At 39.9% G+C, this 25,525-nt stretch overlaps 3 protein-coding genes across 10 annotated transcripts; 1 reads left to right on the plus strand and 2 right to left on the minus strand.

Annotated features, from left to right (window-relative positions):
- Positions 1-323: 323 nt before the first annotated feature.
- Positions 324-8,230, plus strand: nat10 (N-acetyltransferase 10). 3 transcript variants are annotated; one of them, XM_026311971.1, is made up of 29 exons: positions 324-446; positions 602-728; positions 826-917; positions 1,001-1,172; positions 1,349-1,471; positions 1,559-1,620; positions 1,717-1,831; positions 2,136-2,243; positions 2,451-2,584; positions 2,684-2,777; positions 2,869-2,967; positions 3,061-3,197; positions 3,611-3,735; positions 3,841-3,991; positions 4,218-4,314; positions 4,425-4,541; positions 4,811-4,912; positions 5,004-5,078; positions 5,163-5,276; positions 5,399-5,532; positions 5,630-5,678; positions 5,767-5,863; positions 5,947-6,054; positions 6,130-6,302; positions 6,378-6,497; positions 6,617-6,715; positions 7,470-7,543; positions 7,643-7,723; positions 7,807-7,951. In XM_026311971.1, exons 2-29 carry the CDS (start codon positions 615-617, stop codon positions 7,949-7,951), a joined length of 3,111 nt encoding a protein of 1,036 aa, XP_026167756.1. In that variant the 5' UTR covers positions 324-446; positions 602-614. The 3 variants fall into 3 exon arrangements, with proteins under 3 accessions (XP_026167756.1, XP_026167757.1, XP_026167759.1); XM_026311972.2 differs by having other exon boundaries at positions 336-500; XM_026311974.1 differs by lacking the exon at positions 324-446 and having other exon boundaries at positions 660-728; positions 7,807-8,230.
- Positions 4,676-12,263, minus strand: mapda (N6-Methyl-AMP deaminase). Of its 2 annotated transcripts, none has more exons than XM_026311976.2 (11): positions 12,098-12,263; positions 11,841-11,971; positions 11,510-11,570; positions 11,327-11,414; positions 10,453-10,534; positions 10,187-10,313; positions 9,553-9,633; positions 9,342-9,480; positions 9,158-9,258; positions 8,319-8,548; positions 4,676-5,461 (listed from the first exon to the last, which is right to left on the minus strand). In XM_026311976.2, exons 1-10 carry the CDS (start codon positions 12,143-12,145, stop codon positions 8,375-8,377), a joined length of 1,032 nt encoding a protein of 343 aa, XP_026167761.1. In that variant the 5' UTR covers positions 12,146-12,263; the 3' UTR covers positions 4,676-5,461; positions 8,319-8,374. The 2 variants fall into 2 exon arrangements, with proteins under 2 accessions (XP_026167761.1, XP_026167760.1); XM_026311975.2 differs by having other exon boundaries at positions 4,676-6,020.
- Positions 12,264-12,749: 486 nt separating this feature from the next.
- LOC113132432 (tyrosine-protein kinase CSK-like) lies at positions 12,750-25,440 on the minus strand. 5 transcript variants are annotated; one of them, XM_026310471.2, is made up of 13 exons: positions 24,966-25,440; positions 19,788-19,857; positions 19,563-19,676; positions 19,256-19,368; positions 17,818-18,037; positions 16,750-16,843; positions 16,560-16,625; positions 15,137-15,236; positions 14,963-15,053; positions 14,807-14,880; positions 14,360-14,555; positions 14,163-14,249; positions 12,750-13,729 (listed from the first exon to the last, which is right to left on the minus strand). In XM_026310471.2, exons 2-13 carry the CDS (start codon positions 19,800-19,802, stop codon positions 13,520-13,522), a joined length of 1,380 nt encoding a protein of 459 aa, XP_026166256.1. In that variant the 5' UTR covers positions 19,803-19,857; positions 24,966-25,440; the 3' UTR covers positions 12,750-13,519. The 5 variants fall into 5 exon arrangements, with proteins under 5 accessions (XP_026166256.1, XP_026166254.1, XP_026166257.1 ...); XM_026310469.2 differs by having other exon boundaries at positions 19,788-19,887; XM_026310472.2 differs by having other exon boundaries at positions 24,962-25,440.
- Between the last annotated feature and the right edge of the window lie 85 nt (positions 25,441-25,525).

A 25,525-nucleotide genomic window follows, 5' to 3' on the forward strand; every position in this document is an offset into this window, starting at 1 on the left:
AAAACAGCTGGGAAACTCAGCAGGTGATACAGCACCACCCTGTGGCCTGTCAGGGTACAGCTGCAGACACGGGGTTGATGAAGTCTTAAAACTTACTGATATAAAAACCTATCATTTAGAGTTTGAGTGGCAGTATTTACTTTAAGTGTAACCTTGTGCACAACTTGAAAAACTATCATCCACCTTTAAAGAGCAACATGCTGTAAGTTTTTTTTTTTTTTTTTTTTTTGTCTTCGGTTTGAGAGAAGATCCACCTGAGAGGCAGAACTGTGGGCATAATATCGATTAGGAGCGTCGCGGACATTTGACGTCACGCCGGGGTCCTCCATGAACTAGTGTCTCCACGTGAGTCTGTCGGCGTGATGGCGTCCATGTGACTTCACCTGTTGCGTTTTTTTTGGTGAAGATCTTACAACAGTTTATTAGTAACACTGTGTTCGGAAACGTTGAGTGGTCTTTAACCGCATTTAACCCTCATTTGTTTCTCCTGTTTGCTGTCGGTGAGCTCCGTTATCAGCGCCTTCTGGGTCTAAACGCATCGTTCGTATCGCTGCTGTTTTCTTGTCTGTGTTAATGTAGCTGTGTCGGTGATTTCTCGCAGTAACGAGAAGACGATGGCAACAGTCCGCAAGAAGGTAGACAACCGGATCCGGGTCCAGATCGAGAATGGATTCGCTCTGCAGCATCGCACCCTGTTTGTGGTGGTAGGAGATCGTGGGAGAGATCAGGTAACAACTGTTCTTCATTAGTTTAAAAATGTTCATTTAAGAGATTTAATTTTAGCTTCTTGAGGCTTCAACCCAGCTCCACCTGTCTCTCACCCAGGTCGTCATCCTGCACCACATGCTGTCTAAAGCTGCAGTCAGAGCTAGACCCTCTGTACTCTGGTGCTACAAAAAAGACCTAGGATTCAGCAGGTGAGTGTGAACGCCTCACATGGATGTTTCCTTTATATTAAAAAGAAAAAGGGATTTGACTTTTTTTTTAATGTCTGTAACAGCAATAGGAAGAAACGCATGAGGCAGCTGCAGAAAAAGATTAAAACTGGCACGTTGAATCTGAATCAGGATGACCCATTTGAACTCTTCATCGCTGCAACAAACATCCGCTACTGTTACTACAACGAGACCCACAAGATCCTGGGAAACACCTACGGCATGTGTGTCTTGCAGGTGAGTCTCTCTACTCCAGAGGTAGCCGAGCCCCGGTCCTTTAGGGGCCACTGTCCTGTCTATCTCTGCTCTACCCACTGCTGCAAAAAAGATTGGAAATGACAGCTGTAGATTAACACAAAGATGATGGTGTCAGGTGTTTCCAACCTTTTTCTTCTGGTTCACTTGTCACTTAGGATTTTGAAGCTCTCACTCCCAACCTCTTAGCGAGAACCATCGAGACTGTAGAAGGAGGCGGAATAGTGGTCATACTGCTGAGGACAATGAACTCTCTGAAGCAGCTGTATACCATGACCATGGTGAGTCCTGTTATTGTTTTATATCCACACACGTCAGACTGTTTGCTAATGCGATGATGGGGATAAGTCAGGATTGTTTTCCTCCAGGACGTACACGCTCGATACAGGACGGAGGCCCACCAGGATGTGGTGGGGCGGTTCAATGAGAGGTACGTGCTCCCCCTGGGATTTTGGAGCTAAATTTTCGTCACTGGTGTGTGTGTGTGTTTTCAAATTCAATTAAATATTGGTTCTACTATTTCTAGGTTCATTCTGTCTCTTGCATCCTGTAAAAACTGTGTTGTCATTGATGACCAACTCAACATCCTGCCAATCTCTAGCCATATGGCAAACATCAAGCCAGCTCCTCCAAAGACCCAGGTACCTGCGTTATAGACACTTAATCTATTGAATTATGATCAACATTTACTGCTTCTCACTTCTTCCACTTTCTAGATGGATCTTAAATGGTCCTATTTATTTTTGGCATGGTTTATTTTCATAACATCACAATTATTCTAGTGTGAACTATTTGTCTATGTCTTTGCATTGGTGTCTTTTGATTTATATTTGTGTGTTTGCTTTTTCCATAAATCACTTTATTACAGTTTTAAAACAGACATGAGTAAAATGTGTGTGTTTCCTTGGTTATTGGTTTCCTGACAAGTTGTCTCATCCTGTCCAGGAGGACGGTTTGTCTCCACGAGAACAGGAGCTAAAGAATCTGAAGGAGTCCCTTCAGGACACTCAGCCTGTGGGTGTTTTGGTAGATTGCTGCAGGACCATGGATCAGGTCAGAACCTCTTGCTAAAAAGCGACACTAAATAGTTACCAAGTTTTTACTCAACAGGTTGAATGGGACCAGGACGTAAATCCCTTAGTTTTAAGTAATCAGCAATGTAGAGTCCAGGGTTCCTGGCTGTTATAAATAAATTTAAAAATAAATTACACATCAACAGGTGTCTCATGTGTCATCTTGAATGAGTGTCATGTCCTCTAGGCCAAGGCCGTGCTGAAGTTCATTGAAGCAATCTCAGAGAAGACCCTGAGAAGCACTGTGGCTCTGACAGCTGCCCGTGGTCGAGGGAAGTCTGCAGCACTGGGACTGGCTGTTGCTGGAGCTGTGGCTTTTGGGTACCAATTTGTTCTAATAGCTATGCAAATATATCACTTCTCTCCATTTTATTATCTTGAGTTGTTGGCTGACTTTTTTTTTTTTTTTTTTTTTTACAGGTATTCTAATATCTTTGTAACCTCACCAAGCCCGGACAACCTCCACACCATGTTTGAGTTCATTTTCAAAGGATTTGATTCTTTGCAGTATCAGGTAGATTGTTATTGGGCGTCCTCTCTGCTTCAGTGATGTTACCATTCATGTCATGAGCATTATATAACTTCATGTCTTCTTTTGTTCATAGGAGCATCTTGACTACGAAATCATCCAGTCTTTGAATCCAGAGTTCAACAAAGCCGTGGTGCGGGTGAACATCTTCAAAGAGCATCGGCAGACGATTCAGGTAACCGAGACCAGACCAGCCTTCTGAACTTACTGTTGTTTACAGTAGTAATGTGAAATGCACAGATCTGACCTCCCTGTTCCTGACCAACAGTACATCCACCCGGGCGATGCAGTGAAGCTGGGCCAGGCTGAACTGCTGGTCATTGACGAGGCTGCAGCTATCCCTCTTCCTTTAGTTAAGAACCTGCTGGGGCCTTATCTGGTTTTCATGGCCTCCACCATCAACGGGTCAGTACCAGGGCTGGGTGGTATTTACATAAGCTACTACCCCTTTGTTTTTGTACTGATAACAAATGAACAGGAGGACATATAGAGAAGGTATTTGGCATAGTACGGATTCAATGAAATACAGGTGATCAGTAATGAATAGTTTGATTATATAAAATGTTGGAAATTAGTGAAAAATAGTACATGGCTTTTTTTTTTTTCTTGACCTAAATAAAATTAAATGATCTGCTCTAACTAGTTTTCTAAAACCCCAAGACATTGTTTAGTTTAACAGAATAAAAAAATATTCAACCTTGAGAAGCTGCAGCAAGTGAATCTGTAGGTATTTTAAGCTTGGATGATTAATCGGTCGTCAAAACAGTTACCAGGTATTATAATTCATTTAACTATTCCACCTCTAATCATCTGTACAGTTATGAAGGAACTGGACGCTCGCTCTCCCTCAAACTGATTCAGCAGTTGAGGCAGCAGAGCGCAGACAGTCAGCAGAACATGTCGGCAGAGAACAGGACCATCAACACAACGAGGCTAGCAGCAGGTGAATACCTGTTTTGTGTTTTGTGTTTTTTTCCTGTGTGTGTGTGCTCAGTTCATCTTGGTCTCCTGACTGACTGTTTACATCTTTACATCTTTTCCTACGCAGCTCGCTCTCTCCACGAGGTGTCTCTGCACGAGTCCATTCGATACGCTCCTGGAGACCCGGTGGAGAAATGGTTAAACGATCTGCTCTGTCTGGACTGTCTCAACATTCCCAGGCTCATTTCTGGCTGTCCACTTCCACAGACCTGTGACCTGTATCCTTGGTTTATTCCAAAGAACTTTAAAAGTTAGGCCTGTCACACTTTATTATTCTCATAAATGATACATGCTTTTAGCGTTTAAAAAAAGAAAAAAAAAAAACAATAACCTGGATTACTTAAATAAATGCAGGTTCGATGAATTTAGTGCGATACACAAACCTCAATCTAATCTAAAGCAAATTGTACTATTTCAGCTTCGTCTTTAACCTGCATTCTCCAGATACTATGTAAACAGAGACACACTGTTCTGTTACCACAAGGCCTCTGAGGCCTTCCTGCAAAGGTTGATGGCTCTTTATGTGGCATCACACTACAAGGTCAGATATTTGACTTGTAATAAAACTGCAATTTATTTAAAGAGCCTGCTCTGTGCAGTTTCCTGCCATGGTTGTGTTCTTTGCTGACCTGTTTTCTTCTCCTGTTTCAGAACTCCCCCAACGACCTGCAGATGTTGTCCGACGCTCCAGCTCATCACCTCTTCTGCCTGCTGCCGCCTGTCCCTCCCACACAGAACTCACTACCCGAGGTGCTTGCTGTGGTGCAGGTAAGGCGCTCGTCAAATTCTGTTTTTAATGGCGGCCGTGGCTTTGAAAGCAAAGAGTTGGGAGTACATTTCTTTTAAAGGGAAGCTTCCCACAAGTTGAGGAAAAAAACTTTTCATGTATGACATCTTACTGGTACTCTATCAGCCTTTCCTTTATTCCTTTAAGTCAGAAACACACAGCCTCATCTTATAGTCTGCTTATTTGTCTGGGTGGCAAATCTATTTTTGATTTGACTCATACATGCACTTGTTTGTGTTTGGTCCCTCAGGTTTGTCTGGAGGGAGAAATATCCCGGCAGTCCATCCTCAACAGTCTCTCCAGAGGGAAGAAGGCTTCGGGTGATCTCATTCCCTGGACTGTGTCAGAACAGGTGCACAGTGGTCACAAACCTTTTAACAAAACCGTTACAAGGCATGTTTCCACAGTTCAAACGTTAATTCTCTGCTCTTTTCCCTACTTAGTTCCAAGATGCAGAGTTTGGCAGCCTCTCTGGGGGAAGAGTGGTGCGAATAGCTGTCAATCCAGATTATCAAGGGGTAAGAGTGTGCAAAAGCTTTTGCTTATTTATATCCTTTTTTTTTTTCATTCTAATAACCTGTTTTTTTCAACCTGGCCAACAGATGGGCTATGGATCCAGAGCTCTCCAGCTGCTGCAGATGTACTACGAGGGCAAGTTTCCCACCATGGATGAGAACGCACACTCAAACCACGGGATCACCTCTGTCAGCAGTGAGGTAGTTCAGATATAAAATGAATTCAACATCATCTGAGAACTATCATTTCCACACATGGAATATCAAAATAAAATATAGAGATGATTTGTTAGATTAAACACACAGTCACTGTTGTTGTTCAGGCTGTCAGTCTTCTGGAGGAGGTTGTCACGCCACGGAAAGAGCTTCCACCTTTGCTGCTGAAGCTGAATGAAAGGAGAGCGGAGAGACTGGATTATTTAGGAGTTTCCTATGGCCTTACTTCACAGCTGCTCAAGTGAGTACTCTTAAATATGGAAAGGGGAGGTGCGTCCAAATAGTTTTGATTGATAAAAGGTTTAAATATGTCAAAATGATTTTGTGCAATTTGACAGGTTCTGGAAGAAAGCAGGTTATACTCCTGTGTACTTAAGACAAACCCCTGTAAGTACAGTAACATTTGTTTAAATATTTTGACATGTTACTCTACATTGTGCTGTTATCACAGTTGTGTGTGTGTCTGTGTGTCTAGAATGACCTGACAGGAGAGCACTCGTGTGTGATGCTGAAGGAGCTAAACACAGATGATGCTACAGAGCAGAGCCAGTGGCTGTCTGCCTTCTGGAAAGGTGAACTTCCCTGCACTACATCTGGAGGTCTTGTTTGTTAAATATACATTATAAACTGACTAAACGGTTTTGGTTTTCCTCAGATTTCCGCCGGCGCTTCCTGTCCCTCCTCTCCTACCAGTTTAGCAGCTTCCCTCCGAGCCTGGCACTCAGCATCCTGCAGAATAAGAAGTCCAAGGAGGAGAAGAGCAGTAAGACTCTATTACTCAACTAAAATCACATTTCCTCTACATCTTGCAAGTTCTGATCTGACTTGTCTTCCACAGTTCTCAGTAGTGCTGAGCTGGCAGTCCATTTCAGCCCTTACGACCTCAAACGTCTGGAGTTGTACTCAAGGAGCATGGTGGATTACCACCTGATCATGGACCTGATCCCAGCTGTGGGCCGCATGTTCTTCCTCAAGCAGCTTGGTGATGTCTCCCTCTCCGCTGCACAGTGTGTAAGTCTCACCACTTTTCTCTTTGACAGTTGTTTTCTTATAGAGGCTGACTGGCTGCTGACTGTGCTTCTCTAGGCATTACTGCTGGGTATAGCCTTGCAGCACAAGTCAGTGGACCAACTAGAAAAGGAAATTGACCTCCCAAGCTCACAGCTCATGGGCCTCTTCAACCGTCTCATTCGGAAATTTGTGCAAGTAAGTTAGCACCAGACGAGTGATACTGAACGATGTAGTATAAAGATGATGTTATACAACCTATTATTAAAACATCTACTGCAATATTAGTACTTTCTGTTGTTGTCACCTTATCCTAGGTCTTCACTAGTATCCAAGAAAAAGCAATTGAGACCCAGATGGCAGCCACTAAAGATGTTACCATGGAGCCAACTGTGAAAAGCCTCAATGAAGACCTGGTATGTGGTCTCCCAGCACTCAGTTATACAGTGGCTTCAGTTGATATTCAAACTAATTCAGTTTCTGTTCACCTGTTGTTGATTTAATTGTAAATAGATAAAAATGTCACATTTTTAGTAACTTTGCCTCTGTGCCCCACCAGAGGATGTGAAATGAAGCTGTTAACTTGTGTTGAATTGTAGACTTTTAACTTTAATTCAAAAGTTTTAACAAAAATATCACATTATGCCTTTTAGTAACTAAAGCCATTTTATACATGTCCAATTAATCTAAAATATAGTCTGTATAAAATGGTAGATTTAATCGATTATCGATAGACTACAAGCAAGCCCACAACAGCCCTCACCATGGGCAACTCCAGAGTAGAAGAGGGTCCAGCCCCTGTCAAGGAGTTGGGTTCCAGAGCCCAAGCTGTGCGTGGAGGTGAGACCAACTATCTCTAGTTGGTACTGCTCGACCACCCACACAAGCTCAGGCTCCTTCCCCCCCCAGCGCCAGTCTGAACCACTCTTAGTCTGACCCATCACCTAGGATCTGTTTGCCTTGGGAGTCCCTACTAGGGGCAGGTAGCGCCCAACAACATGGCTCCTAGGATCATTCAGGCACTCAAACCCCTCCACCACAATAAGGTGGCGATTCAAGGAGGGGATACTATTTTATAGACTGTACATTTCTCAAATTATCAATAGATTAAAATACTATGGTGCACACCTTCACCTAAGATTAACTAACAATCTGTTTTCCTTCCATCAGAGTGAAGCAGCTAAAGAGTTTGAGGAGAGACACAAGCAGGATATAGAGAAAGTGAAGGAAATGGACCTTGAAGAGTGAGTATGAGGTTTCGGGGGAGAGTCTTGGTGCTTATTTGTGTGGGCATTTTTGAAGCAGGGAAATATTCACTTAAATGATCATTTCATCATTTGCAGGTACAGAATCCGTGGAGATGACGAAGAGTGGGACCAGGTGCTGAAGACAGCAGGGAACACAGCTATTGTTAGCATAAAGAGGTACAGTGTGACATTCAGGATCTTTGGAAAGATAGTGTGGTTGTTATAGAAACGTGTTAGTAATTATGTCTTACTCCCAACAGTGACAAGAAGAGGAAGTGGGAGGGAGGAAACACAATAGCAAGCATTGGGGGTCCCCAGCAAGGGAAACTGAAAAAGAAGGAAATGCAACACAGCAAATTCAAAAAGCACAAGGACAAGCATGGCAAATTTGGAAAGAAGGCATGACAGTAAACAGTCCTGCACTGAGAGGATGGAGTGGACAAACCAGTATCAACATGTTCTGTAATTTGTGTCTGGATATCTTGGATGGACTTGAAAATACTAAAGCATACATCAAAGACTGGATATCCACTTTTTTTTTTTTTTAAATGACATTTTGGTTGAATTTAGCCACACAGCTACACTGGCATTTCTAAATTGTGTGCAACACTGTACAGACACTGTATAGCAGCAGAAAATACAGTAATATGCTTAATGTTCATTGTAATAAATATTTACTTTCACATAAAGCTTCACTGTATTTTTAAAATTCCACTTTAGTTAATGTAATGTTTCCTACAGTTGTGAAAAATTAAATATTCTTATCCCAAACCTGAGGTAAAATGTGAGTCTTAGGCTCCACCGAATGGGTCACTGGAGCACCAGAGGCTATAAATCAGTCCACTTCTGTTTGAGCTGTTGTTTGACCATCTCTGGGCCGAAGATACAGTCTATGGCCTGCTGGGAAAGCTGCCATACGGCTTCACGACTCAGACTAAATGTGGTAGCCGCTAGCTGATATTCCTGAGACAAGTCTGTACAGAAGACCCCCTTGTCATCAGTCTGTGATGGGACAAAGAAAAAAAAAAAATCATTCATGGTAAACTTAAATATTCTCCTTATTACGCGTTATCTCAGGCTCTACGTTAATGTACATTTTTTTAAAAAGGCATATTTCAATGATGTTACATATCAGTGTAAATATTTACTTATCAAAAGTAGTACATGAGGAATTAAGGCACAGTTAGACCAAAAATTTACTTGTGGAATGGTCAAATACTTGAGGGGACAGGAGATATCAAAGAGTTGAAAACAATATGCAGGTTCTAACATGGCTAGCAGGCCATCAAGATAAGTTTGCCATAAGTTCAAAACAGTCTTACCTGATTCTACACAGACATTAGTGAGAAACAAATTTTGAAAATTTGGTCCGACTGCACCTTTAGGCCTCAGACTTGAACATAATACTGCATTTTAAACTGGGAGTAAACAAGATTTTAAAGATGAGGGTGTTTAGTATGCAGGGAGTGTCCAATGACAATGGTAATGAATTAAATCATAGGAATTGTAGGATCCAATAACAGCCAAACTTAAACTACTCTTAAAACTCTGGGTATCAAATATTTTTAATGCTACTAAAAACACTCAGAAATTGTAACAATGAAAACTTACACAGATCACACTTGGATGCCCCAACTGGTACCAGTATTTGAAGTGGTGTTTGGAGTAACTTGGCACAGTTTTCCCTTTAACATTTGAGGTCAGACATAACTCTGCGAGAAAAGAAATTTAGGAAATTAAAACGCAAGTCAATATACATTACACACCACAGAATTTTAATCTTGGCTAGTCTTACCCAGTGGTATGTTGTTCTTTAGCACTTTGTCAACAAGGCTTTGAGATCCACCCACTTCTGGATGCAAGAAGGTGCCGTGACCAATTCTGTCTGGAGGAAGATTCAACAGCAAATCTGACTCCTCCAGCTGGGATGGCACCTGCAACAATTTTTGTTGTAAAATCCTCACAAACAGTGCAACTCAGGTCAAATAATAAAAAAGAAGTCATACCTCTGAGAGGTGCAGTGACAACTTCAGGCCGCAGTTCTTGGCCCTCTGTAGAACTGGAAGTAGATCTTTGCCATGCCCAACCTTAGAATGAAAATGAAATTAATAAGCAAACTACACCATCCAGCAACAACCACATCCCTGTGGTAGGAAAATAAAACACATACTTTAACTGAATTATATTCCATCAAGTCAATCTTCATATAATTTGCTGAGTTTAGGAGGTTGCCCCATAATCCACAACCCCACACCCTTTGCAGTGGTGATTAATAAGAATAAAAATCAAGTATATCCAGAAATGACAATGAACAATAACATGCGACAGACAGTTTAACTGGGATAAAGACCAATAAAATAGTTCAGTTATTACTGCAGGTACCTGGATGGAAAGATCACACCCTCTAAGCCATAGTGAACCATATGTGCAACAATATTAATGTAAAACTACAAATAGCATGTTTGTGAGCCCCCTGTACTGAAGAGCAAAAACCCAGAGATGGCCTGAATTAAAGAACTTTAGGAACTATGTGACAAAGTACAACATTTCTAGGATAGTTTTGACTCAAACAATAAAGCTCAAATCTTGTTTTCAGAAGTAAAACTTATTTGTTACTCTCCACCTCTATAAGCTCCTTACCGTTGGATCTCCACTCAGGTCAAGGCCAACCACCAACCCATCGGAGGACAGCATGAACTCCTCAGCCAGCTCCACTGTTTCCATGGCAACTTCCGTCCCATTCCTGCGGTCTATCGCCAACAGAAACCTTCACAACATGCAGACACATTCAGTATTACTTCAGTTGGTGGTAAAACATTAGTGGAATGTGCCAAACTGAGCCGCACCTGAAGACACATTTCTGTGCATACTGTACTGTACACTGCAATATTATAGACCATACCTACCTGACATCAATGTCCAGGCCCTCATTTTTACACTGCTGGATGGCTTTGATAACAGTTTCAACGTAACTCTTTTTTGTCAATCCTAGGAAAAAGATAAACTTGTAAGCAGCAGTGAAAAAAAATAGAATTATCATCATCGATTAATCTGCTGATTCTTTTAGTATTTTTTTTTTTTTCTCTAAAATAAAGGTAAGACTAAAATAATTTTTTCAGGCAATAAAGAAGGAAGGTTGGTTTAGTGCTTATTTATAGAGTGCCAGGTACTAAAAACTATTACACAAATTAAAAACCTTTTGTCTAAGTAGGATTTAGAAAAGCTTATTCACATTCCTAACTGGCCTCCCCAGTAAAAGTGTTAGACAATCAAAATTCTAATTCAAAGAACTGCAGCTAGAATTGTGACAAAACAAGAAGAGAAAACATAATCACTCCAACTCTAGTTTAATACAGAATTGAATTTAAGACTCAGACTCATTGTCTAGAAGTCCCTCAATGGTTTGGGCCTAAAATGTGCGATTTGCCCGAACTGCTTCGATTTTGAAATCTAAACTAAAGCTATTCTTTCTATCACTGCTTTTAATACTCCTTATTTAAACTTTTCTATACTTGTATTGAACTTGTCTGTAATTTATTTACCTTTTACATCTCTCGTTATTTTTTTAGATTATCTTTTATTTGTTTTGTAATTATTCTATTCTTTTAATAAACAGAAAACATCAGAAAATAGTGAAAAACACCATATGATTTCCCACAGCCCCCAGTCACATCATTAGATGTCACATTTTAACCAACCAACAGTTGACAACTTGAAGATTTTCAGTTTACTATCATGTATGACTCCCATTATACCCCCCCAAAATATTAGGATCTTTACCTGTGTTTTTCTCCTCCCTTGGGGTACTTCTCAGCTCTAAATATTTGACACCATCAGCTGCGAACTCCCTGATAACATCTGTGGCAACCTGGAAAGAAAAAACAAGAAAGACCTGTTGATATTCTGAAGAAAAAAAAACCCCCAAAAAACTCAATTTATTTTGAACAAATATCTAGTCCTCACCGTCAGGATATCTTCCTCTGTGTCCACCAGCTGATGGATGACCTTGAACACCTGAAAACACCTGCGGACATTCGCGCCATTTTGATTTAAAGTCGACACGTTTAACAAAAACCCTAAACGTCGTCTGCGTCAATTACGTTCATTTGGACATAAGCTAGTTATATAAACATGACTTCACATTACTCACTAAATATCTCAATTCAACCCTAGCTGTAATACAATGACTGAAATTAAGTGATTAATCGGTTCCACCTGCTTGATTTCAACAGACCCAGTAATTAACCTAACTATCATTAAACATAATATAAAGTCAAACTAAAAGTATACAAACTCGTCCAGTGTCCTCCGCTGGCCTTTTCCTATAGCGGTCATGCTGTGTTTAATGTTGAGATGTGGTTTTCGGCTGATCAGTTTCTCCATGGTTTGGACGCTCACAGACCCGTTGAGATGAGCATGAAGCTCCTGGTAACAGTCAAAACGCTGACATTAGCATGTAGCTTCAAAGACACCAAAATTACATTTAGCTAAGGTACTCGTTCCAAAGTATTGTCTTCGTCTTAAAAACAGTCTCATGACATGTTTACGTACCACCTTCGGCAGCTTCCGGTAAAAGGCGCCTGCCTCATTATCCATCATAAATTACAACGAAGACTATGGTAGCTAATGTGTAAGACTTCGAGTTGTTCCCTTTGTCACACGAAGCCGACAAGCTATTTTCAGTCCACATTTTCCTGTTGCACCACGAAGTGCAACGCAGAAATAAATCCCCATCTAAAAGTTCCGCTACTTCCGTTGTGCTGATAGCGTTGGTATGTGTTTCGTTAAAATTGTTTTGTGGCTAAATTTCAGTCAAAAAGTTAATTTACTAACATTATCAATTTATGTGCTAACAGAATGGCATCTCGAAGGATGATTTTTCTGAATCTGGCAACCTGAAAGCTATTCTTATTAACTTAGTGAGCTGTACAGCACTGGGAAACAGTACAATTACAATACCAGTCAAAAGTTTGGACACACTTTCCAAGTGAACTGAAACGGAACATGTGTCCAAATTGAATGGTAGTATCTCAAAACTGTTCCGGTACCAATTAAAAGTAGAAGAATATTATTACACCACATTTTTACGCACTGTTGGAGTTCTAAGTACTATTTTATTGCTACAATATTAAATAGCAACTACTTAGATAACTTTCAGAAAAAGTGTGTTAAACATAACTATCACAAGACAATTTCCAAAATGAATTATTGTTTTATTTTTGAAAATGACAACACAGTAACTTTATTAACATTCTTCTCTCGTTACAAACAACAAAATCCAAATAATTTTGGTTAATTAAAATACTGGCAAAATGAGTTTTTTTTTATGTGGGATAGAAAAATCTGTACACTGGACCAATGACTGAGCTCAGTGGTGCTTTTATAATCAGTATTAAAGTTGACATTTGTCCAATCTTGTGCTTCCTTTTTTGACTAATGCAAGTAGAATCATCCAAAAGTAGGCATATTTAAAATTATATTGCCAACAAATACAGCTGCATAATTATACATTTTAACTTAGTCATTTTGACAGAATTGTTTAACATTCAACAGTTCACGCAAAAAAGGTGTACCTGTAAACTATTAAAAAAAATGGATACCATGGATTCAGTCAGTGTAGTCCAATGATGTTACTACAGGTTCTTAAAAATTATGTCATCATTGTCTCAGGATATCAACAGAAATGACATAAAAGATCATAAAAAGTGGTCAACGCCATGTGGCTCTGAGGCAGCACTATAAAGGAAAGGCTCATCAATAGGACAGTAAATAATCCACTCTTGATAAAAGAGTGCAAGATTTACTGGAAGGACTGAGCTAGTAATTCACTGCAATTTGAATAACCTTACATCTGTAATTGGCAGTTAATGAAAAATGTACTTCTTGTGAAATTTGCTGAATAATCCCATCCATGAGGTCAATGCTTGCATCCCAGATTATGGTCCGAGTAGTCAAAATGAACGAAAAGGAAAGTCACTTTTCGCTTTTGTCAGATCTCTCAATTTTCTTCCCCATTCCTTGGCTAATGTGTTGTAGCCACTCCTTCAACATCTGAAAGCTTGGTCGAGAAGCAGGATCCAGGTTCCAGCACTGTTTCATGATGTTATACACCACTTCAGGACAGCCATCTGGACAGTCCATTTTGTATCCACTCTCCACTCGAGGTACTACATCTTTTAATGGCTACAGGAAACAGTAAAGTTGTTGGTAGAAAGTGTTTCATATAGTGACAACGGAAGGTAGAATTATTCATGATTTAGTATTAATCTTGTACCCTGATTTACTCAATTCATGATCTCAGGCAACCAATGTGACCTGTTAAAAATATATTCAACGCATGAAAAGAACCTGACTATAGATAGGTTTTACTTCTGAATCTTTCATTAACCATGAGTTTAGGTCAAACTCTTTGTCCTAAGTTGTTATGAAATGTCAGTTAGGTACATTATTGCCAAACAAAAACTTGTTAGAAGAACCGAACCTAACCACCTAAGCATAGTAAAAATTACATGGTCAAGAATAAGTGTTATAGAAAACAATCAAAAATATAAAAACATTACTAATTAAATCAATCCCCCTCTTAATATTTCCTTTCCAAAAAGATTTTGATACTTACAATTCTTGGATAAGGCACACGGCCGAAAGAGTAAATCTCCCAAAGCAAAATACCATAGCTCCAAACGTCCGATTTTGTGGAAAATTTCTATGAATTAACATAAAAGCATTCATGTCAGAGTTTTTGTCACCTTCATTGTGTGCTGGGTACACACAGTGAGGCACACAACTCCACAATCCATGTAAATAAAACAGTACCTTTTCTCTGAGGGCCTCTGGTGACGTCCACTTCACAGGGAGCTTAGCAGTATCCTGAGTGGAAGAGGCTTCCTTGGTCAGACCAAAGTCACTGACTTTGGCAATGTTGTCATCTGACACAAGAACGTTGCGGGCTGCTAAGTCTCGATGGACAAAGTTATTGGCCTCCAGGTATGCCATGGCCTCACAGACATCTCTGTATAAATACAGAAAAAAAACTTTAAAACATTTCATATTCCTTTGCAATACATGCCCTAGGAGACATTTGTATTTTGATCTTCTACAGTTGCACATCAGCCCCATGTTTATATACATGCAGGAAAAGCACAAAATACATACTAATCTGTGAACTACCCCAAAAAAATGCTCCACAGTGCCAAACGTGGTCTAAACCTCCACTGTTTACTTTACTACAGTATAATTACTAAATAAAGCAGAAATACGCACAGTGCAAAATTAAGGAGTGCATCTCCACCAAGTACTGTCCGGCCTCTGGAACGCAAGTAGTCAACCAAACAGCCCTGAAAAACAAAAACCAAATATGTGACTTCTTAATAACTATTTTCTGGATATTAACACTGTATCAGACAGAGAGAGACCTACCTTTGCCATATACTCAGTAACTATATATAGACTCCCATTCTCCTCTACTATCACACCAAGAAGCTGCACCAGGTTATTGTGCCGTAGTTGCCTGAGGAAGACAAGGAGGATACAGATGTTTAATTTTTGGTCTATATGTGTTTAAAACATTTTTTAAAAAGGACTATTTCTTACGTCATGACAGAAGCCTCTGCAATAAAGGCCTGTGCTGTAGCATCATTTTTTATGCACTTCACAGCTACTTTAGTCCCTCTGTAGTCTCCCACCTTGACATCTGGAATCACAACAAATAATGTGTTAAACTATTAATGAAACTGCAATTATTTGACCTTAAGCTGAGATGAAGTAGTGTTATCAGTCGATTAAAAAATTTAATTGAGTTAATCACAGTCATAGGCTGTGATTAGTGAAAGTATAAAGTATAGTATAAGTATAGTGAAAGTATAAATACAACAGTAATACTCTGTTAGAAGTAAAAGTCTGCAGTCAAAATTTTATATAACTGAAAGCACAAATATATTAGTATTGGCAGCCAAATATACTTGAAGTAGCTCATCACCATTAAGTATTCAATGGTACATTTCATATTAATGTAGTTTATATTATTGCATCATATTTATTGACGTATTATTGGTTTACATACTGCTGGGTATATGCGTACAAGTACAGTATGTGAATAAATGTACTTTGGAAACTAGTTACTTTTCACCCATATTGTATTATAAACGTGCAGTTTTGGATGGGCCTGCAGTCTGTGACGATTCATTTAGTGTTGACATTGGTTAGCGGTTGTTGTTTTGTTGACAAACTTGCCCCGGTTGCACGCCGCCAGTGTCGTCGGGTGAGCACGGCTTGTTGAGTCTGACGCAGCACTAGCATCTTTGATACCACCACCAAAAATGTGCTTTGCCCAAAGATGGTACTTCAAACTTGTCGTGCTTCAGAGTGCACATTTTGTCACTGCAACATGTGCACATAGCTTTGGTTTTATCCAAACTTCCATCAAGCTTTTATAACAAAACTTTGTTGTGATGATATGATGTCTCCTTACTCATTGTGTTAATGCACGTCTGATATGCCCTTATCACACACACACACACACTCAGGTAACCATCTGGGCTGCGGTTACAGGAAGAGGTTTGGTCAAACTTGGTTATGACTAATTTGCATAAACATTTTAGATAAATCAGATATATGAATGGTGACAGCCGCAAGGTAAAGATATGTAGCATCAATATGCAGCAGGAAAAACACATAAAATGTTCACAACAGGACCAATACCAACATACACAAAAATGAAACCTACCTATTTAAACCACACAGTAGAGACAAGAGTAAATATATTGGTACTGTGTATCAATGTGTTTTTTGTACTTAGCCAAACCTCTATACAAATTCACAACTGCATGTCCTGATTCAGATTTTATTTTATTTTTTTTAAATCAATACTTTAATTTGTAGTGAGCTTTTTATATGATGAAAGTAGGTTATTTTCCCTGCATGCCTTATAATACATATCTGGTCTCTGCCACATTTAAGTAATAAAACAGATGTGGGTCACTTGTTATATGCAAAGTAAATTTAAATGTGTACTTACCTCCAAATTCCCCTTTTCCAATAACCTGCTGCAGCTTGAGGTCCTTCCTGTTAATCACCCAGCCGCCTGATGGCCAATTAAAGAGAAAACAACACAAGGCTGAAACATAACCCATACATGTTTCTCACAAACAGACAGAAATTATATAACAGTAGAATGAATTGTCAAAGCCTGACAAACTGAGCCTTACTCCTAGAAAACTCATCCTGAGCAGCCACCGTGCCCTCCTCTAGCTTTGGCTTGATTAATCTGGTGCACAGGCCATCGGCATCTTTGGTGTAGTGCTAGGAAAACAAAGAAAAATTACAAGGCGAAACCAGGGGTAAAAGAGACATATAGTGGAAACACATACACAAAGAGTGTTAACTATTCATGGCTTTATTTAATCTATTAAAACTTTACTACAGCACAGGGAAACACCAGAGCTGCCTTCAGTACAGCACTGCTTAGGAAAGCAAAGTCAACCCAGCCCACCCTAAATCAATGTCTGATTATCTGACCACATAACAGAAAAATTAGAAGAAGAAGGCACCACCATCCACATAACAGTGTAAAAAATGTTTAACTATGGAAAGCATGACTTTCACTCTTCTCCACTTCTGCCATTTTCATCTCTGCAGCTGCTCATCGATTAAACAGATTAAACTAATCGATGAATTCATTCACTGCCAACTATTTTCATAATCAAACTTTAGCAGCCCTAGTTCTGTTATACTGTTATTCCATGGAAGATTGAATCATACAAACAAACCAACTTTTTGTTAATACTAACAGAGCTTCAAATAAAATGCATGACATAAAAACCACCATCACTACACCATAAAGACGCCATAAAACTCAGTGAGCAGTGCATCACAATGACCAATAGAGGGCTGTCTGGTCAAATGAGAAAACAGAAACTGGTAGGATTTTCTTTAAGCAGGTTATAATGAACTAACTCATTTATACATTTATGTTACTCTGTAGTACTGTATTATACTGCTGTTCAAAACAAGCATTTTATAAAGGAAATGGAGTCATCGAAAAGAGAGTAAACAGCCTGGTGTCTTTTTGAGGTTAGAACTCTGAACCTCAGCATACTGTTCACTCTTCCTCTTTGACATTTCCTGTTCATTATTTTGTTCCAGGAACTGTATGTGGTCTATGAGGTAGAGACAGACACGAGGGGACTGTAAAACAGGAAAACACACAAGTACAATAAAGTAGCCTAGAAATGCCTGGGTTTGTTTTTAGAGCAAAATCTAATTTTATATCATACCTCAACCAGCTGCATGAGGTTTTCAAAATACTCCTCATCATCAATAGTGAGCTTGCCGTCGTGGTAGATGATGCGGTAGTGCTCCACCTTGCCATCGCAGCTCACACACAGGGTGTAGTCGCCGGGGAAGTTGGTGCTCTCTCGCACCAAGAACTCGCCTGTTTGAGGAGGGTAAAGCAACCGCTCTGCCTGGTCCCGCGTTATTTTGCCATGGAACCAACTGGGAGTGGAAGAGACAGATGTATTACTGAACCCAAACATCAGACCACAACAACTCAATCACCATAACTAAATCATTGGATTAGTTAAATAAAATATTTTGCAAATCTATCCTTAACAACAATACATGTATCAGCTCCAGCTTTTAGCTGCAACAATTTTTGGAGCTGCATTGTTTTAAAGGGCTCATTTTATTTCACTCGTTTTCTCCTTGTCTGATTTCATGCACTTTGTAAATTTTGTACTTATAGTAATTTATATTTCTCTTCTTGCAAGTTGTTGTACTAGATGTGTGCTGGACTCTGTTTGTCATTCTACATTGTTAATTCTGCAACTGTAGACTGTCAAGATGAACCTGTTTTCTGTGGACTCATTATTGCTAGTGCTACTTTTCCTATTAAAAAATTAGAATCAGTCAAGCAGAAGGTGAAATATTATAATTCCACTATCTCAGCTTTTATTTTTTAAACTATTTGATCAACAACTTAGACATTAAATAACACTGTTCCATTTGGGTTAGTCATTTCTTATACCGACTGTTCACTGTCAGCATATAACCCTCTAGATTCCTATTATCATATTTTGCGCTCAGGAATTACTAATAATAATATGAACTGCATTTATAGAACAGTCACCTAATGTTACTTGGGTATACATGTAATCCTCAGACAGGACATGAGGTATTAAGTCTAAATATGCATTAACACACTAGTGTAGGCAGTTTTCTTCCATATAGCCTTTTTTAATCACTGGTTTATTTTCTTGGTAATGTTTCCTTCCTGAAATCTTTCAAAAATAAAAATTCTGTAATCAAGTACACTATAAATATCATTCTTACAAATGTTTGCACACAAAAAAAAAAACATCACATGAATAAAGATCTTGGAGATTATTTCAGCCGGAGATTTAAAAAAAAAAAAAAAAAGACAGGAAACTGTGCGGAGCTCAAGCATAACTGAGCTGGAAACAGACACAAATGCACTGCAATTACAACATAGCCCGACCCAACTGTGGTCTCCACACAAATAACTACAGCATCACTGCCACGACAAACAGGCCATCTGCCTCCAGACGTAGGAACAGTGCAAAGTTGTGGTGTTTTAGCCATCAATACAGACGCCACACAAAGCTTTTGTGGTGGCAGCCTTTCAGATGTTGACCATACATTCATAAACCTAATCCTGGTTGCTTTCACAGCCACCTTAATCTCTATACTCACGGCATTAGGCTCAGCTTGCCTCCAGATTTCACACCTTCTCTTTTCTGAACATAGTTGGCTGGAATTGTTCCCTCACGACCAGCAGCATTTTTAGCTTTGTACCAGTTCGGATCCTGAAACACAAAAAGTCTAAAATGAATAAATAGAAATATTACTTCGTGTGCAGTAAGTAAGAGAACAATTACTGTTTTAAGTTATTTTTTTAATTCCATTGTCAAGGGAACCTATACTGCATGAATATTTAAAAGCAAAACAGTGTCTATAAAAGGAACATATGAGAAGCAAGAAATGCATAATGAAATGTTACCTTTGTTACAACAATGATAGTTAATACATCGCCTTTGTTAAAGGGCAGGTCCTGTTCTGATGTGCCTTTAAAGTTGTACCTGGCTACACACTCTGTGCCCTGCGGCCATGGAGTCTATAGGAACATGGACAGTTGAGCAGTTAGGAAACAAATCAATTTTAAAAAAAAAAAGTGTATCTCTGTTTTAACACAAGCCACTGTTTGTGCTCTGGATGCCTGCGTTACCTGGACCTCTGTCATGGTGAGGTGGTTCAGTCCTCTCACAGGTGAGGTTTTCTAGCTGCTACCATCAGAGCTAGTTAACACACACACACACATACAGTACCTGAGAGAGAGAAAGAATTTACTCAGTATGGCACCACAAACTAATTCTAAGGAAGACAGTGCATTTGTGGTTTTGCTGTATAAGGGTACATAGTTATTCATAGCAAGCAATGATCAGATCACACTAACCTAGATCAGAAAGAGCAGGCGGTGTCAGTAAAATTAACTTGTTCATACAGAAAGCAGAACTAACAACTTTTTTTTTTTTAAATCGCACTTTCACAACAGAGGCAGAATGTTTCCATGACACAGGACCGTATTCATACAGACCAACTTCTGGTTAGTAGGTAGCAATAACAAATGAAAAAGTCGAGCACTCTGCCGCAGATTCAAGCTGATGAATAAACAGAATAAAACTTTGCTTTGCTTTGTTTTAGTTCTGGTTCTTTAGTGAAGCCCTAATGACTGGGCCTTTTAATGAATCAAGACAACGTTCTTCAGCGCTGGAATGCAAACTTGTGGTGAGAGCTGACCAGTCCAGGGGGACTCATCCAGCCTAGAGGGTTTTCTTTTTACATCAATAAAGCAGCCACTGAGAGTCACCTTGAGTCTGTTTCTACAACACATACACAACATGACAGAACAGAAGCATTATAGTTTAAATGGTGACCTATGGATAAATTTATACTCAACACCCCCCACTACCCTTCCCCACAAATTCCACTTCCTCTCTTCCTGTATCAGTTCCCATGGAGAGGCAGCTGGGATCAATGGTCAGGGAAAATCCTGGCTCTGATAGATCTGTCACTTTACATGAGGTCACATCCTCCAACATGTCCCTTACTACGCAGTCAGCATCCTGTTTGATAGATAAAATGTTTGGGTGGGGATCATGGAAACATGAAACATATAACAAAATTGAAACATTTCTTTTTAAAAGCATGTTTCTTCCACTGAAAAACACAGTCTGGAGTTTCATCTACTGTATGCTATAAGTCCCATGTGGGCCAGGGAGGACTGTCATCACACTGTATGACAGGGACGTGGCGGATGTCGTTCCCTATGGACTACTGCAGCTGTCTGTATTGAGGGACAAAACTATGTAGATATATTTCCCACACCCAACATCCCAGCAAGAGCAGCCCCACTTAGCCTGTGCTAATACCAATCTATCATTCCTATGCTACACTGAGATCCCAACTGTGCAGAACAGAATAAGAAAAACAAGAATAATACATTTTGTGTAGGCACAGTATTTTTAGTCACACTAGCATCATAGGAGTAGGGGTGGCGATGTCAATCAGTCCACCACTTTGGTCCTAACTAAAATAATTCTACATCCAATAACTGTTGGAGGGATACCAGAAAAACTTGGATAGTGATTTATGGTGCACAGAAGATGAATTCTAATAACAAATTTCTGATTAACATATGTTAGCATTTTGACTGCAAGCTGACCATCACAATTTAGCTCCAAGCACCACTCTACCTAACACCATGTTTACTCCATACGTGTTGGAATGTGAAGAAGACAAAGATTCCTATGTTAACAAGCCTTGAGGACCCCGATCATGTGAGAATTAAAATACTGTGCACTGACTATAAAATACCATGTGTATTAAATCTGGGCCTAATTACATTAAACAGTGTTTGATGACAGCCTCACAAAGCCTTTACTGTGGCTGTAGAAGTCTTGTTTGATTCACAATTTCATTAATCATGTCACATCTCATTAATCATGTCCTGACTCAGTTTTCAGTCTCACCAGGGGATCTCACCCCCACCTTGGAAACCACAGCACTAGATGAAAATTTGGGGGAACCATCACAGTTCACAAAGACCATGCATGTCTCCACCAAATTACATGGTAATCTATCCAACAGCTGTCAAAACATTTTACTCTGATCCACAAATGTCAAAACGTTACTAGCACTAGAGGTCAGAGGATACCAACGTTACTGTGATCCATACTTTGTATACCACAAATGTCTTAAAAAAAACAAACAAAAACAACAACACTTCATCAAATACATTTCAGCAAATATTTGAGATATTTCTGTCTGGACCAAAGAGGTTGACCAGCTGACCAACCCTAGAATCATGCTAATTATAATCTCATCTAGTCTTCCAACTACAAATTGAGCAATCTCGATAAGTTTGAAGCAGGAAATCATACCCATAATGCTTTGAAAACAGAAAAGCTATCATAACTTGTGGACTGCAACGGAATATGCCTGGGCAAACTCCTTGGTGAGGGAGCTGGGTGATCTCACCAAGTAAAGAATGGATCAACCGGGCCAAGGCTGACACACAACAACACTTCATAATTCATCTCTTTTGGGACACTGAATGCATCTCAGCAGTAAGCCACCAGCAAACGACTGAATGGGACAGAACCCAATCTGTAATGGAATCACATTGCCATTTCCAGAGAGCTCTACATGGAACCACGGCCTGCTCTTTTCAGGACGCACACAAGACTGTCATTGTGAGTCGGACAAGTTTCCACTGACCCCTGGGGTTGTAACGACCCCTGTCTCATGAGAAATCCATCATTATCGGTTTGTCGAGCATGTAGCTATAAGCAGAGCAATGCTTCAGTTCGACAGGTCTGCAAATAAGAACTGTACTTCATATTTTGCTCTGTAAGTGGAATTAACACTTCTGTTTTGTTATCACTTTAAAAAAGTGTAAACTGCTGTATGTTATGCCCAACAACACAGTGATTATAAGCTCTGAATCATCCAACTGAGAGACGGTGTTTGCTACAGGAGAAGTGATACGTGAAATTAGGTAATAAAAGCAACAGGAAATACAAACTCAAGTAACCAATAACAAGAGGCACCATATAATTTCCAGAAAGTGACATTATAGTATAATTTTATTAATCTTGGTACACAACAACCGTGACCCTGGAAGGATAAGCAGTAAATGATGAATGGATGGCATGAAACAATCCCACTGCTCTGACTAAAATGATTCATCAACATTTTACTCCAGTCTTATGCAACTTAGTCAAAGTGCTGAACTGTATAAAACAGGGGCAGAGTGACGGCACGAAGCAAGACAGGACAGGAATGTAGAAATATCTTCTTTGGCCTTTGTTTAAATCTGCCAGGCCCTAGCCTGACAAAAACTCATTTGAAAACTAATTATGCTAGGTGTTGCAAATGCTGCTGCAATAGAGTGAAATAAGGAAGGTCGGAGGCACTGCCGATACATATCACATTTGTTAATTTAAAAAACACCACCATGAACTTAGATTTGAAATGCTAATTAAACAAGATAACAGCCATAAAAACCCTCAATGACAATTACATTAGTGCACACTTCTTCCTCTACTGAACATCTACCAGTAATAATGTCACAGTGAACATACATACAAATTCCTGTGCTCCTATATGCCTCCTCCTCCATGTGCAGCAGGGCAGCTGGAGCAATCCAGCCCTCACCATGACCTTCCAGGTTCGGGATATACTACAGCTGCATTAATGCTGCAACCATATTATCATCACTGTTAAGGTGCGTGGCCCATGTGGCGAGAGGAGGACAGGATTTCTGTCCGTTTCCAGTGGGCTTTAATCAAACAGCAAACAGAAGCACTAAGGGGCAGAAAAGGAGAAACACACAGAAGAAGAAAGCATGCCTGCCAACAGTTTGCCCAGCTGGGCCTGCAGATGTTCTCCTCAAGGAGGAAATAACCTCTTCCTCCAGGACAACAGCTGGGCCCTGGTGCAGCAGTGCTGCTTACTGAAACAACTGCCTGCAGGACCAAAGAGAGGAAGTACAGTGCCATACAAGCCATCACTGTATCACTTTTATGACTGACAGTGTTGCCGATGAGGTTCTGTAATACAGGCATGAAAGCAAATGAAGGGGTATAAACCTAAAAGAGCACCCTTTTTATCATAAATAAAACTGGAAAACAATATCACTTTTAGAGCTACAGGCAAGGAAAGAAAATCAGCGATTGTTAGGTGGGGGAAATCCCCTTTAATTAGACATTCATCCATCACAGTCAACTTTGCATTTTACTGCTACCCAAAGTTCATATGAGACAAGGAAGCAGTTGAAACTAATGACGCTGCGGGTAACTTATGTTTTTTATCTTATCGAAAAACATCATGCAAGGCAAAGCTCCTATGCCTGCACAGTGGACACACACTTCCTTGCTGTGGTGCTATGCAACCATGCACTGCAATGCTGCTCTGCTTGTGCAGCCATGCGTGACACATTACAGGGTAGCAGCTATGCTTTGCTGTGGTTTCTTGAGTTCTCATCATGTTTCACCAGCTTAATTCTTCTTTAGAGTTTTGTCACACTCTAAAGTAAAACGCCCTGATGGGAAAAGCTCTAAGGCTGTGCTCGCACTGAACTGGCTTCAGTCTTTTTCAGTAAATTGCTGACTTTTGAGGGAATTCCTGTCTCAGTCAGAGGAGCATCGCCCTGAAACAGACGCAAGAAGTCCTCACTTCCTTTCTCCGAGAAATACTGTTTTCAGAAAACTTTTTTTTTTTCTTCTTCCAGTTAGCGATTATTTTTAGTGCACTGGTGGATTATTCTTTCCTGAGAATGACAGGGCTATGCAGGAAGGAGCAATGAACCCATTTAATATTAAGTCACACTGCAACGGTTGTCAGATTAAAAAGCCAGGAACAGCTGTCACAGATCTCAAGTCTAACGAAAATCCTCTAATGCATGCTCACCACCTTAAATCAGCAGAACATTATTATCAATATCAACCATGGTGTCACGGAGAAATGTGTATATTGCAGCTGCTGCACCCCAGGAAACCAAAGGAAGTAGCAGAAGGCAGAGGATGTTAATACGGACACGTCTATCAGGAAATCATACAGTATACTTACAAAGCATATTTTCGTTTTAAACCATCTTGCGCTTCATTCATTACGTAATTTACTAAACATGGGGTTGATTATTGTGCAGGTCTACTTATAACTTAACATCGGACAACCTCCAAACTCGAATGCGTTGTGATGAGCTGAATTAAAGTATAGTCTTTGTATGATGTGCACAAGCCGAGAGGCCTGCACAGGCTGTATTTTAGAAAGCTTTTACCACAACACAATATTTCTAAGCCATAGATCCATTTATAAATAATAAAAATAAATTCGTACCTGCTTCTGGGTAAAACGCAGATTTAATGCGAACAGGTGATTCGGCTACTGCCCGGGATCCGTTCTCATCTGAGCCACAGCAGAAAAACAAAAAGTCCCATTGACGAAATAAATAACCGACAGTTAATGTTTGAGCGTAAAACAGTTCAATTCCCGTCGAGGAAGTGAAACCTGCCTCAGGTGACACGAAACTTCAGCAATCCGAAGATACCCCAGTACAACAACCAGCCAGCAGTGATGTTGATGCGTCTCCTGGAGCCGTCATTTAAGAAAGAGCCTTAGAAAAAAAAATAAAAATTAAACATTAACTTTTCTACTCTCGATGGAAAAAGTTAAGCAGCCGAGAAAAAAACAAAACAAACAAAAACCACCTGACAACTGAGCCGGCTAAAACTCCGTTTAATTTGAGCTGACTGAAAATAATTTCGCGTCTACTCCTTGCTGCCCTACTCCTGTTTCCGTCAGAAACATTCAAGTTTTTTTGCCCCACCTTGATTTTGCAGCGCACATGCGCGTTAATGATAAACTACTGTGGTTAAAAATAGGCGATAACTGGCACCGTGT

Source organism: Mastacembelus armatus, chromosome 6, assembly GCF_900324485.2.
Source record: "Mastacembelus armatus chromosome 6, fMasArm1.2, whole genome shotgun sequence".
Lineage (NCBI taxonomy): Eukaryota > Metazoa > Chordata > Actinopteri > Synbranchiformes > Mastacembelidae > Mastacembelus > Mastacembelus armatus.